This window comes from Perca fluviatilis, chromosome 4 (assembly GCF_010015445.1).
Source record: "Perca fluviatilis chromosome 4, GENO_Pfluv_1.0, whole genome shotgun sequence".
NCBI classification, from domain to species: Eukaryota; Metazoa; Chordata; class Actinopteri; order Perciformes; family Percidae; genus Perca; species Perca fluviatilis.
Genome location: NC_053115.1, coordinates 24,553,005 through 24,567,865, shown reverse-complemented (window position 1 = coordinate 24,567,865; position 14,861 = coordinate 24,553,005). Strand labels below are relative to the sequence as shown.

Here is a 14,861-nt window from a genome sequence, read left to right as displayed (position 1 = left end):
AGTTTTTTTTTTAGCACATTTAAGCACTTGAGTATACATAAAGTGTCTCTGCAACACATGACATAAAAAATAACACTTTGGCTACTAGACACATTCGTTATTAATGACCAAACATGCGCCATAAAGTTCTAGGAAAAATATCGAGGGGCACTTGAAAGCAGCAGAGGGTCTGTATGACAGGCACACCACCTCATGTGGCAGCTGTCTCTTGACTGACAGATACAGTAGCCAATCAGGGGCTAGAAATTTATTTTGGATCGCAAGATGCTACCATGAGGACTTTATGGGTGTCAATCAGGGTACATTTCAAATGTTGGATTCATAGGATTCAGTATTATGAATAATAAAGACCAATGATATCAGAGCAGAACACAGTAGCTGATGAAATCATAATTTAACCTCACACTAACTTTTCAGGAAGAAAGAAAGCCTTTGACCTGTTGTGTAACACCACTTGGTCAGTCAACAAGCTTCTCAGTTTATTATAATGATCACCACCTGCTGAACCTGTTCAGTACATTCTGTCAATGGTAACTGATAACTAACTGAACTGATGGCTTAAATTAACTGTGTGCAGCAACAATTATTAAATGTGAGTGGACTTAAAAGTATGTGAAACAGGTTATTTTCAACATCTTACACACATAAAATACTAAATATATTAAAACTACAAAAATAGTGTTTTAACCAGAACAATTTAGATATTACTCAGGTGACTTAAATGTGTATACAATATGAGTTTGAGATGAATATTATTGTTGTACCCAAGTACAGACTGTAGATGCAATGCAGACTGTGGATGCATTACTGATACAAAATCATCCATACATCCATATATCCATCCATCCACCATCCATTATTCACCTGCAACCAGTGTAAACCTTTTCCCTGCACTGACAACAATAAAACCTTGGAACGACACTGGATCCTGTGTTTAAATGTGCCCACCACATCAGATGTTCAGTGAACCAACACCTTCAGCACTTGAGAGATTTTTCAACTATGTGATATTTATACACAGCACACACTTTTTCACTTGGGTTTTCATAGACAAACACTGAAATAGTAGCCTGACAAGCCAGACCCTGCCACTAGGGTGCGTCTAGATTTCTAGGCAAATGAAATAGTATACTATTTAGAGAATAACGCATAATAGTGACAATAAAATCATTTCTTGTTTGGTTTTACACAAGCTTATGTGAATTTTCAGAACCACCCGATAAAAAGTCAATGTTGCAGAACATAAACTGATGCTAATTATAAGCAGAGGGACCGAATCCGAATGCTGTTGGAGCTTTGTTTGTTCTAGTGTTTCTGACTTTCAGCGTGAGTCTCTGTACGAAAATAACAATTAAATGTCTAACATCAATAATGTCATGCGGCATGCCACTACTAAACCACAATGTTGCTGCTGAATTAAAATTCTCCTGATTATCAACCAATTTCAGATTTTGAATTTATCAAAAGGTTTCTGTAGAAGAATTTCTTCAGAAGAGATTGCAGGGTCGATGGTGTGATGAATCAGGGTTCTTTGCTTCATGAGTCATGGAGAGAAGATCTGGACAGATGTTATGTCCTGACTTTCAGAGTGTCTTGCCTTAAAGGCCAGCAAGTACAACAAAGAAACAATTGCTAATCTCATTTAAAGCTGATTCAATCAGGCATTAAGGACATTGAGCCCTTCCTGAGACCATAGGTCATGTTAATGTACCTTTCTACAAGACAAAAGCCTTTTGATGTTAAACCCTTAGCCATCCCTTAGGACTATGGCCCTCTCATGTTACCTCTCAGTTAACAGACAGCAGATCCTCATCTGACAAACTCACACACAGAATGTAAAATCTACAATGTTCATTCCCCACTTTTCCCAAGCCCCAGGGTCATAGAGTGTTTCTCTATCGTATCGAGACTATCTCTCCACTGTTACATATTCCATATGTACTGGTCAGAGAACCAAGGTTACAACGTAACTGAGCGGTCTCGCCCCATAATGGAGCAACACTTCAACTAAAACTCAAAACTCACCAAAATCACCAACATGTAAAGGTTTTCATGTATGCATCGTTGTTCACATCAAACAAAACAATTCAGAAACCATCATGATGGGTCTGCACATAGTTGTGTGTGTGTAATTTTTCCATGGTAAAGCTTTTAGCTATTTATTTGATTTGTGTCCATGATATGCTGCATTGCATTCTAAGAGTTTCTTCATAGGAAAACCCTGTTTATTTAGCCTCTGATAGTTAACATCATCCATATCAAGCAACATAAATAACAGTGTTAAAAGGCACAGGGCAATGTTAACAACAAAACAAAAAATAAACAGTACATTATACAATACAGTTTCATTATTTTCTTTCATATTGCCTAAATACTTTTACATGGCAGATTATGCACATATAAGTATAATAACAGCAACATCAGATCATTGCATGGCCAATGTAGATATGGAATATGGGTGTTTTGAAAGGCAAAAGATAGTTTATTTAAGTCAACCTCTGCACTGCATCAAAATTAAACAAAATGGCTGAGGACTTTAAAAGACATTTTTTAAGTCATTATGAGTTACACGCTCTTTGAAGGACGAGGCAGCACCAGCTTCAGCCCAATGTCAACTACACAGGAAGGCATATAAGAGAGGGGGATCCAGAGAAGCTTGGCATCCCAGCCGGGGCTGTATCTGGTGCGTGGGTGGGCAGCAGTCAGAGCGTGCTCCATGCAGCTGGTCACTTTGGTGAGGTCGGTGTCGCAGATAGCATTCATGATCAAACGCTGGACCTTGATGTCTTCAAATGAGAAGCAATGAAAAGATATTTCATGCATAAAACGTAATATTTTAAGTTTAAATTAGGTGATTTTTTTATTACTTCACCTCCAAATGTATGTTTTGTATATTGAGTGGGATTCATGATATTTTAAATTCCTACATTTCCTTAATGTTGTTAAAAAGTATGTGACAGTATCTTTTTGATTTGATTGGAAATGTTATGTTGCCTTCAGGTACAGCATAGCATAGAGTTTTTATATTTTTTTATATAGAAATACAGAAAAATATGAATGCTTTCCACATTTTGGCATTCATTGCTAAATAGGGGACACATTTAGAAAGATTAGCATACACTCACATTACATTGTGACTAACCTCATCATACTATACTTTAAAAACATCATAACTTTCAGTATAGGAATGAGATTTTAAAAGGTGTCTTTTGATTGTGAATCCCAAACCCAAAACAGAGACAGACTTTTGTTTTTTTGTAACATTTTAAATAAACCAGTGAAGCGATGCTTAGTTACTCATAGTTTGCATTATGAATCCAAATAAAGATTAGCAGTCTACTTACATTTATCAAGGTACTTGTCTCCATAGCTGGCTTGTACTTCAGGGCTGAGCTGGTTCCACAGGCGATGCAGCTCCTTCTCGAGGGGTTCCAGGCTTGTCACTGCGGTCTTGAAAAAGCCTGGCTCAATGATGCACACATTGATTCCAAAGTAGTTGATATCTCTCCTGAAAATAGAAATGTCACATAGAACAGCATTGTACATGACAGTTCATAGTATTACATAAACAGAGCTTGAAAGAAGTTTGTGACAGTGGCTGCAACCTTTAGCATGAACCTTTTATATCATAAATGGGTTTAGTAAGAAACAAAAAAACAGTAGATGTAGTACATATAAATGCAGTAAGACTGTCTGGTCTAATGAGCCAATATTTGTCTGCTTTGCTGATGTCTTAGGCAGTTTGTTTTGTTGTTTAATATAAAACCCTGTCTGCAAACTAGATCTCCGTCATGGGACAATGACGCTATGAAGATTATGACTTGAATTGAATTTGTTCTTATATTTAGAATAAGTCTTTCTAAATAAGGGAAAAAATAGGATTACCGAGGATTTGGGGGAGTTTCTGCTTCTCTCAGTTAATAACAATAAAGGTTAACTGGTTCCACCAAATACTTTCTTGGTGCTTAAGAAAGCACACAAGTTGTTACAGTACACTCTTATCTAACGTTGCTGAGTTTGTGTAAGTCTTGCCTGAGGCAGTCAGAGAAAGACTCCACTGCAAACTTGGAGATGCAGTATCCACCACCGTTTGCAGCTACCCTGCCCAGCACTGATGCCACATTCACAATACGGCCGCGAGCCTTTTTGATGAGGGGCAGGAAGGTCATCGTCATGGCAATCACTCCATTCATGTTGACTTTCAGTGTCCTATGGAAATCCTCCACTCTCATCCACTCTGAAGGACCCATGGGTAATGAGCATCCAGCATTGTTCACAATACCCCAAAGTCCTACAAAAAATAAAAGACAAAAGGCGGAATAATATTTTATGTCACAGATCTGCTTTGTGAAACTTGATTAACTCTGTCATCTTACATTTAAATAATGCAGCATCGTCTCTTACCCTTATCGGCAACCTCAGTCTTGGTCCACTCCATGGCTTTCTGGATGCTGTCCTGATTGGTCACATCCAGCAGGACAGTCTTTAAATAAGGCCCCGCCACTCTTTTCAGGTCATCAGCTCCCTTTTCTGTTAGACAGCCAGCCAGCACGCGGAAACCCCTACGGTCGAGCTTCTTACATAGCAGGTTTCCAAAGCCCGAGTCGCAGCCGGTCACAAAGACATACTTGTTAGAGATGTCCTCAATCTGCAGGCTGTCTCTGTACAGCCACACGATAATCCACAACACGACAAAGGTAGTACTAATGTATGACCAAGCATTTTCCCTGAAAGAAAACAGAGAAGAGAAGTTTGGACAAGAATAAGGCAGGGATTTGACTTTGAGAAAAATATTCTAGATGTGTAAGCTTGGAGGCTATAGGGTTAAGCTACAGCTGCCAAATGACTGCCCAAATCACAGTGTAGCATTGGTAATTCTTACCCTAAAAGGTCGTAGACAAACTGCATATCCATGCTGCTTCCAGGATTAGAAGTGGGGTTTTTGGTCAACTGGAGGATTTAGCGCTTGTTGAAAAAACAGGTTGAGCAAATGTTACATTGCAAAATGCAAAATCCGATTAGTCAGGAATGGAAAGTAGAAATACACAGACTTATTTCAGGAATGCCCATAACCAAATCCCTACTCAAGTTAATAACATGTTAGGGTTTATTCAATCTTTCTGATAAGTATGGGATACAATGAGTTTGTTCACTGAGGGGAGACCTTTTTCACAGCAGACCTGTTGACATGTCATAGTAGAAAAGGTGTATTCAAAACCATTAATGATGGCTGCATTCTACTTAGGAGAGGCCCTGGTATTAAACCATTAATGATGGCTGCATTCCACTTAGGAGAGGCCCTGGTATTGTGCATGCTGACTCACTGAAATAGCTTACTAGGACACTTGATGGAATTGAGCCATCGTTGAGGTTATCAATTTCAGCTGTGCTTTTCCTACTATGACAAGTCAAAAATGTCTGCTGTGAAAAAGGTCCATACATAACTGCTTTGGGCACATGAGAAATCTTTGCATAATACTCGTATAGAAAAAACAAAAAGGCATTTGTGAAGGAGGGGGACCCGAGGAGGGAGGGGTGCATTGTTTTGAAGCATAAATGTAATGCCCGTGACAGAGCTGCTTAAGCTGCTCATTGCTGAACAAAATTAGTTTTCTGGCTTATTAGTGAGAAAAGGATACCTCTATAGGTTGTGTTGTCATTGATATCAAAATTGCCTGCAGACTTAAATAACATACAGTACCCATGCTGTTAACCTTTGCATGAGAGCATTCATTAAAACATAATTGATCCTGAAAAATTACAACTCAGGTTAAGCAAATTCAATTTCACAACACTAGTTAATACATACTGCAAAATATACCAGAATACCTCAAATATTCATATAAGTCAATGTAATTTGATCATGTAAAACTAATCAAACTTAAAACCTTAATTACTGTTTGCTATAAAAAAATGTGATCATTAATTTAATTACAGAAGTTAATAAGTAGAAAAACACCCAGAGCACGCAAGGAAGAAGTATTTTGTAATTTGTTGGGAAGAAAGATAATTATATATATTATCTTACCTTTTTCCTCTTTGTAACAAGTGATGGATCTCCACAAGTTATCCGTCCTCTTTCCCCTTCTTCTCCTTCTAGGTTATTCTTCTGTTTAACTCAGAGAGGCTGGTCACAGAGAGGCTTTATCCCTTTTGGTTTATCCCTTAAGACAATTCCGCAATTGGTAATCCTCAAACTGTAACCACTTGGTTTGAGATGTGTGTGTATATATGTGTGTATATCTGTGTGTGTGTATTTATGAAGAAGAAAAAAAACACTTTACAAAATGTGAAATTGGACATCAAAGTTGAGATCTTGTTTTAGCTTTTCAACCTTCTCACAGTACATTATCTACTTTCAGATTACTTTCAGATCAGGTTCTTTCACATATTTAACATGAAATCTTGCCCTTTGTTAGAACTAACCTGGTGGTTCCCAGGGTATACAGTGAGTACTTTATGTTTTAAGAGTGTTAAAACAAATTTATAATAATCCCACGTTTAAGCCTTGTGCACCTCAAAAAATGTTTCACCTCATTGGCTCATTCAGTTCACTGACCTATTACATCAGTGTTAAAGCTTTAACAATATATGCAGTATACTCTGTAACCGCACTCTGCAATGCATGTCTTGAGACTAATCAGCTCATATTGCGAGATGTTGACCTTAAACAAGAAGTGGCCATTGTACCGTACCTTGTATTGTGGCTTATCAAAGTGTTAAATCCACAGAAACCTGATGCAATAAGGAAAGGTATTTTGTATAAACGTGACTAGCATCCTCCATAAAAAAAAAAAAAAAAACTATAACTTTAAACTTGCCCAGAGATTTTTGTAGGAAATTTTGGCTTAAATAAGGATATATATTTTACAGAAAAATAGACATGTCAGGTGCAAACTGAAGGACCAAGCGTGTTGCCAATGAGTTCTTGAGTTTTCTAGAATAGTACGCAGTGAAATGAAAGTGCAATATGTTACTAAACACGCCTGCATGTACGCATGTACGCCTACATGAGTGAACTCAATAGCCATGTGCGTCATGACATAACTTTCCTTTACGTCAGACATTCAATTATGTATGCAAATATGTATCCAGTTATTGTATTTAGTGGTTTAATATATTTAAAAACTTTGTCCACTGACATCGTTCTCACAAGAGGATCCTTTTTAAGTAGCCTGCTCCAAACTCCCCCTTTTCAAACCAGGATCTTCATGCTCATTTTTCTTTTTGTATAACAGCTGTTGTGAAGCCTTGTATGTATGTATGTATGTATGTATGTATGTATGTATGTATGTATGTATATATATATATATATATATATATATATATATATATATACACACACACACACACATACACTTTAGTGGTAGATACAATCTATTAAGCCTTGTTTCATAAGAAAAAAACACCAGTGCCTTGTATGACTTTATTAAAAACAATGTTGCATCACTAAATTATTAACAAGTTGTCTGACAAATACAGTGAAGTCATAACTGTACAATAAAATTATAATACATAAACAAAGACATACATAATTTAGGTATCAGGTGCTGAAAAAAAAAGCCTTCCTATAAATCACTTTTAGGACAAACTACAGATAAGGAGACAGGTTGCAATTTGTCCGTGGCCCCTTAAACCGACACCTAAGTTTTTACATGTGGCACCTTAAAAAATCCATACGGACATAGTTTTCAATTTTTAATTGAAGTAACTGCTAAATAGATGTTAGTCCCACTTCAGATATTCAGCATAGCTCTGAACAAAGTAACCATCATCATAAGCCCAGTTAGAGAAGCAAAGATTTTGCTGATAGGAGTCAGCTGGATTGCATTCCAGTGTGTTTGGCTTCAGCTGTAAATGTTCCACTATGAAGTTTATGAGGAAGCAGACTGAGGTTGACCCTTGTGTACGTACTCCAGAGCTGTGGCGATGGTCCTCATGTCCATCTCAATACTGCGGGCCCAGTTTTCCACATCCCCAATTTCCTGTTCAAAAAGAGAGTATAGAAACAGAATTAGCGTTACCACTTTGCACATCTACCAGTCTTACCTATTATCAGGACCAGCAACAGGCCAGTTTAAATCATCTGCAGGCACCGTCTCCTCTGTGAGGATGACATAAGCTGGATTAAAAGGATTGGAAAGTAATTCATGAATTGCTTTTACCACCTGTCAAATCTGCCCAGATCTAGGACCTGTATCAAGGCCCTTAAGTTTTGATGAGTCACTGTTTGCAAGAAGACTTTTGGTGGTATTCATTTTTCTGAACATGGTGCACAGTGGGATAGGATGTAAGTAATAAGATGTTAAAGATGGGATAGGAAGATATTGTTAAATGAAGCAATATTACATGAGAGGGTGTGCTTTAATGTCATTATTGGTATAACAGTGATGCGGTCAGGACCGAGCTATTGTCTACTTGTTGTATAATCTGCATTATATAACAAGCAGATCTGCCCAGACAGTAGATTCAACGGAGGTAGGTCCTTACCGCATCACTGTCGTGCCAATAATGACATTAAAGCACACCCTCTCGTGTAATACTGCTTAATGTAGGAACACTTGTGATTAGGGCTGCACAATATATCGTTCTTTTTTATCGTCATCATGATATCAACTGCCGCAATAACCACATCGCGAAAGGCTGCGACATATTGCGAAAGACACTCAGAAATTTTGTTTTAGTTGAAAGACAACAGATCAGTTGAAAACTGCACTTTTGTCTTTCATATTCAATCCAATGTTCAATTTTTTCAATATAAAAGGATGGAAATGATTTCCTTTCATTTGTTTTAAATTCAACAAGCAATTTGTTGTATTTTAGCAGAATATTGACAGCAGCAGAATTGCAGAACTGAGTACACTTTTAATATCTGGTTATCGCAAGTAATATCGTTATCGCATATTCTCCTCATACCGTGTAGCCCTACTTGTGATACACCCACACCACACAATTACTGCTAATCTGCTATTAACTATATGATCTTCGGGACCTCATATCATTTACATAATCCAACTTTGCAAATTGCAATAAACAAGTAAGTGCACTTACTGATTTGACAGCTGTAGGATTATAAAACAAAGTTGATATTTCACAGAAAAGCCTTTTTTTGAGTGTATTTCTTGCTGACACAGGGTATCCTACCTTTAGGGCCTGATTGAAACCCTCCACCATACTGATCCACTGAGCAGTTTGTTTGGAGAACTGGCTCGCCTGCACTTGGAGAGTCTTCACCTCATGGTCGAGCTTACGCTGGTTAACATACGCCTGGGCAACTCTAGTAAAACAGAAACAACAATGAGAACTGCTACAGTATCATTAATACATGCAAATATAGCATTATTTATTCATATATTCATGTGAGAGTAGGTTTGTTTTTGATAGTCCAAAGTCTCTATTTATATTGGAAATAAAAAAAAAACTGCAACATAACTGCATGGGTGCTGTATTGTAAATTTCAAACTAGACTACAAATCTTATCAAGTCACTAGGATTTTGGTCATAATCTTTTTCGTAAAGGAACAGCACGACAAAAGGTCTTTTCATTCCACTCTTGTTCTTTAAGCTGATTGTCTTGGTTTCATCACAGCTTTCACAATATTAACAATCTTAATGTACTATTTGTGGTTGTGTCACACATTAGGGCCAATTCTTCTTCTGTAAAGAATGGATTGCTTTATTTAATTGGTTCAGAAAAAGATGTTGGTGGGTCAGCTTGACTGAAATCTGTTATGGAACCGTGGTACCTAGACAATCTATACCTGTGACTTCAAGAAGAAGACTTAAAGAAGAACATGTTTATGCCACACAAGTAGTACATATTTAGTACATCTGGAACAGGAGTACAGTACTCAACCATTGCTACTGGACCAACAAAATGAGAATTTGCTGTTACTGTAAAATTTTATATTTAGTAGAAACTTTACTTACCTATCACCATGACAAATACTGTGGTAATAAAATGATTAGTCAATCAAAAAAAGAAAAATAATCTTCAACAATTTTATCAATAGTCACTTATCAAGGAAATATACAACACATTTGCTGTTCCATCTCCTCAAAAGTGAGAATTTATTGTTGTGTTTTTTTACTTAAATACCTTTAGGTTTTGAACTGTTGGCTAAGGATAACAAGTAATTACAAAAAAATGGACAGCCTAGGTAACATTAGAGCTGATAGGATTAGTTGATTAGTGCTTAGTCAACTTTAAAAATATTTAATTTCAAAAAAAAAAAAATTAATTAAAATATTTATTATATATTAATTTTTTTTTTTTTATTTTATAATAAAAAAAATTAACTATATTTGATTTTTAGTATTGGTAAAAGTTTTTATTTTTTGGGGTCATGTTAAAGCTTTTTAAATTTGGTTTCGGGGGTTGGCTATTTGTTTGGTTTTTTTTTTTTTTTCAATTTGGTATTCCGGCGGGGAGGTGGGTAGCGTTTGGCCAAAATGTGCCCACAAACCGGGCGCCAAAACAGGAACAACAAAGCTATTCACCCTTTTGTCTTCCTATCCCTAAAATAACTTTTTTTTTGCGTCAACTATACGTTCACCCCCCTTTTTATTTATTTTCCTTTTATATCTATAATCACAAATCTATATATACAAAAATTCACATAAATATCCATATTGGTGTCACCATGGTCTTTTACCGTGCTGCTTTATATAAACCTCTCAACCATATTTTCCCTCTTGTTTTTTTTCCTTTTGGTGTGCTCTTGTGCTTGGGGTTTCCTCCTTTTTCCTTCTTTTTTTTTTTTTCTCTTTTTCTCTGTTTTTTTTTCTATTTTTCTACTCTTACTTCCAAACCACACCCTTATCTGCACTACAATAATACCTATCTTTACTGACCCACAACATCCCATTTTTATTTATTAAACACACTAACGATAAAATGCGTCTTCTGTTCCCAACAAAAAGTTGCTGTTGGGAAAAAGGCGACCCCTGTTTTTTTTTTTTTTGTTTTTTTATGATAATATTTTTGTTTTGGTGTGTTTACATAATTTTATACTTTTGGGGTGGTAGGTGTTTATTTGTTGGTGTGTGTGGGTGTGGCGCCAGTTTCGTCGTGTTAAAAGCTAGTTTTTGGCTGTTACCTGAGTGGCTGGAGCATCAAAACAAACGTACCTTTTGTCGTAGAATACAACCCACGTCATAATCTAATACCCCATTTTTCCTATTTACTTTGGAAAAACAAAAAATCTATTACAATTAAAAAACAAAAAAATTCATTTCCTAAAAAAATAATTTTCAATACTATTTGTTAATTATACCCCTTATAGTACTACTAATAAATCATTTAATTGGTCGCTACTTAAATTTCTATTGTTCCATTTAATACAAAATTTATTTGGTGCTTTTGTTTTGGGTATGTGTTGCTTTCATTTGGGCGGGGCCCTTTGCGGGGCGCGGCGCTGCTTCCTCCTGCCGCGCCCCCGGCCCACCCACTCCCCCCCTAAACTCCCCTCGCCCAAAGCAGGGAGGGGGTTATCCACCCCACAACCAAACCCCGCAGCAACAACACAAAACCCAACCAAAAATTCACACCCCCACCTAGGGGGACAATTGCCGGGGTTCACGCGGGGGGGCGGGCGGGGCTTCGCCCCTGCGGGGGGGGGCCCGTTCCGCTCCTACCCCCAACCAACCATACCCCCAAACAATAAAAAGGCGGGACCCTACCGGCGCCCCCCTCCCCTTCTGTTTTCCCCTATCTTTTGTGTCTGTTGCCATCCACCCCCTCCCCCTTTTTCATTATCCTCCCCATTCGCTTCCTTTTCCTGCCCTTTGTTTGTTGTGTGTGGCCCTTTCTTCGGGGGGTGGTTCCTCCCTTTCGTGGCGGGTTTTTTTCTTTTTTCTGTTCTCTTATTTTTATTTTTTAATGGCTTTTTTTTTCAACCTGTATTCTTGGTCAGCTTTCAACCTTGTTCTGTTGACTGGTTGTTTGTTCCCGGCGCGGCGGAGCGAGACGGGGCGGGGGGGGGCCAGCGCGGCGCCCAGTCGAAAGGGGGGCCCGCGGGGGGCCATTATAAAGTGGTGTGTTTTTGGGAGCCAAAAAGCACGGAACAGTTTTGTGGTGTGTATTTCAAGCCCCCAAACTACAGTGTTATGTTACTTACAAATATTAGTTTTTTTTTTTTATTTTTTTTTTTTTTAAATGTTTAATAATTTTATTTTTTTTGCAGCCTCAATGCTTTTCTATCGCATTTCACTTTAATTTATAAATTTTCTAAAAAAAAAAATAACAACACAACTACTTCCTCTACTCCACCTCCAACTCTTTTTTATTATTAAAATAATAATAATAATAATAAAAATAAAAAAAAAAAAAAAAAAAAATAACCACACAATAAAAATATCATAAAAAAAACAAAAAAAATAAAAAAACAAAAAAAAAAAGACAAAAAAAATAAATGAAAAAAAAAAAAAAAGTAAGCGAAACAAAGGGCTTGAAGGAAGCATTGTCGATTGCGGTTTTGGGGGTGTTGGGAGCCGTTGCACGTGAATGGGTGCTGTTTTTGTGTTGGGGCTTTTGGCGGGGCTAACCCCCTGATTGTTGGCTGCTTCCCGGGCCTTTTTTTGGGGTGCAACCTTTTTTCACCACCACCCCTTACCTCATTCTTTTTTTTTCTCTTGCTGTTTTTCGTGTTTTGTGTGTGTCTTTTTGCGTACCATGCCTCTCCCCCAAAAGGCGCCGGGGCAAAAGCCCGCCATCCAGCAGACTAAAATTCAATGCTTTGTCACTCCGTCCACAGTCCTCCCGGGGGCGAAGAACCGCGCAGGGCGGGGGGGGGGGGGGGAACCGGCCCACACCGCGGGCCCGCGGGGCGGGCGGAGCGCCCCCGCCGCCGCCCCCCCACGCAGCCGCGCAGCCCCCACCGGGGGCTTCCGCCGCCGCGCACGCGGCGGGGAGGAGACCCCGCCCAGCAGCATATGGGGGTGGGCGGCGGCACAAGACGAGAGCAACACCCCCCCCCCCCCCCCCCAACAAAACAGGTTGGTAAATACACACAAACACACAAAACAAACGGTCCTTGAGGATTTCCGCCTTTTTTTTTTTTGTGGTGCCCCCTGCCCGCTTTTTTGGGGGGGTTTGTTAAAAATTGCAATAAAAGTTGTGGTGTCTTTTGTGTGTTGCAATGAAGTTGCAGAAGACAGTGAAAGTTGCAAAAAAAGTTGCAATTTTTTGTTTATATAGTTCTTTAAAAATAAAAAGGAAACTTGTTTTGGGGAGAATAATAATTATTACTATTCATTAATTACTCTGGGCTGAGATTTCCTAGGAACCTTACCAAAAAGGCTCAGGATATGTTGGTATAATATGAAAATGGCTGGTGGATTTAAGACAAAAAATAATAATTTATTGAATGAATCAAATATGAACATATCTGTCACTGTCAGTGGCTTGTTGATCTTTACATTGTTAGTTAATGTCCTATCCTGGCCTGGGACACGCACACGCATTCATACGGTTTGATAAAGTACTTATTGGACATTAACTTATCATTGCACTTACAATAACGAGCATAGCTGTCCTCAATTGAGGTCATCGTGTTGTCTCATCTGCGTTTTTTCCTGCATCCACCCGCATCCACCGTGTGTGATTGTGTGTGTGCGTGCGCGTCAGTCGCGGGGGAAATGGAGCCGCAGCCCCGCCCGCTGCAGAGAGCAGACAGACAGACAGACAAACAGCAGCCGCTTCAGTGACTAATGAAAAAGCGTTAAAATGTATACACGTTGGCAGTACAGTCTGAAATGTTTTGCACGGTCTTTCGCTGTACGGTAAATGTGAGATGTTCGAGTCACACACACGATCGTCTTCATAACAGAAACAAGGAAATTAATTTGACCCATTCTCACTCACGCTTGGTCAGTGGCTGCGGGCCCCACCGGTTGAGAACCACTGCCGTGGTTTAGTTTTTTTGCAGAAAAAAAGATGTCTGTCGACATTTGGGTACTGTGGATATACTATTTTACTTTGAAAAACTTGCACCGGAAACGGTCTTGTTCTGGCTAGCGGAACACTGCTTATGGAAGGAAGCTAGCTACCTGTCAACAATCTAGGCAGATAGCTGAAACTGAAGTCTGTGTGGCCCTTTATCGTCTGCTTCTATCAGGTATGGTCGTCTAGTCTTACACTGAATGAAAGGTGTGAGATGTCCTCGACTGAACAAACTAAGCTGCTCAAGGAGCCGGGTGGTGTCTTAGCATTATTAACGCTAGTTAACGTTAATGCACGGTTAGCTAAATCCTCGGGGTTCAGCAGGACGTCGGCGAACAAAGTTGCCCCATGTAACGTTAGTGTAGCTAACTTTTCAGTTTCACAAAAAAAACATTAACATCACAGCCAATAATATATCGTAGCAATGTCCCAGTCGAAACCGGTAATGTTACCTACAAAAGGCTATGAAGTTGTCTTGACAACAAATCTCCTGCTGGCTAACCCCCTTGCTAGCCTGATAGATTAAGCTATTAGTATTACTGCCTTGGGTTGCAGATAGCAAAGTACACGTCGCCTCCTTGACAACTTCATGTTACTGTCTAATCCACTCAACATCATTCTGTTGAATTATATTATTGAGTTCCCCTTGTACAGCATTTCAACTAGCTACCTACTTGCCCTGCCAAAGGATATTGTCAAAGATTAGCAAGAAGGTTTAGTGAGACTTAATTTAGCCAAATTAAGGAGGATGGGGTTTATGGAAGGTACCGTTACACAGCGGTTTCTTGAAATAGCTAAGATTAAACACTGGGTAACGTGCATTTTAGGGGAGTTTATATGTCTTAACACAAACACGAGCTAAATTTTACATGGAGTATGCAGGTTTGTGAAATAATAGATGACAGTTAGACAGTCAATT

The 14,861-nt window shown here is 38.6% G+C and overlaps 3 protein-coding genes across 3 annotated transcripts in view; 1 reads left to right on the top strand and 2 right to left on the bottom strand.

Annotated features, from left to right (window-relative positions):
- Positions 1 to 443: 443 nt before the first annotated feature.
- Positions 444 to 6,161, bottom strand: rdh5 (retinol dehydrogenase 5 (11-cis/9-cis)). The gene is made up of 6 exons (XM_039799125.1): positions 6,029 to 6,161; positions 4,883 to 4,965; positions 4,405 to 4,727; positions 4,033 to 4,291; positions 3,345 to 3,508; positions 444 to 2,786 (listed from the first exon to the last, which is right to left on the bottom strand). The coding sequence occupies exons 2-6, from the start codon at positions 4,912 to 4,914 to the stop codon at positions 2,566 to 2,568; spliced, it is 999 nt and encodes a 332-aa protein (XP_039655059.1). The 5' UTR covers positions 4,915 to 4,965; positions 6,029 to 6,161; the 3' UTR covers positions 444 to 2,565.
- A 1,702-nt stretch (positions 6,162 to 7,863) lies between these two features.
- bloc1s1 (biogenesis of lysosomal organelles complex-1, subunit 1) lies at positions 7,864 to 9,315 on the bottom strand (the record flags this gene model as incomplete). Its single annotated transcript, XM_039796508.1, has 2 exons — positions 7,864 to 7,985; positions 9,145 to 9,315. Coding segments are annotated over 2 exons (282 nt in total), but the record flags the coding sequence as incomplete, so codon positions are not given.
- A 4,667-nt stretch (positions 9,316 to 13,982) lies between these two features.
- itcha (itchy E3 ubiquitin protein ligase a) overlaps positions 13,983 to 14,861 on the top strand; it is an 18,454-nt gene continuing 17,575 nt past the window's right edge. The window contains exon 1 of the mRNA XM_039796933.1: positions 13,983 to 14,117. The gene's annotated coding sequence lies outside the window, so the exon portion shown is untranslated. The remainder of the gene's footprint in view (positions 14,118 to 14,861) is intronic.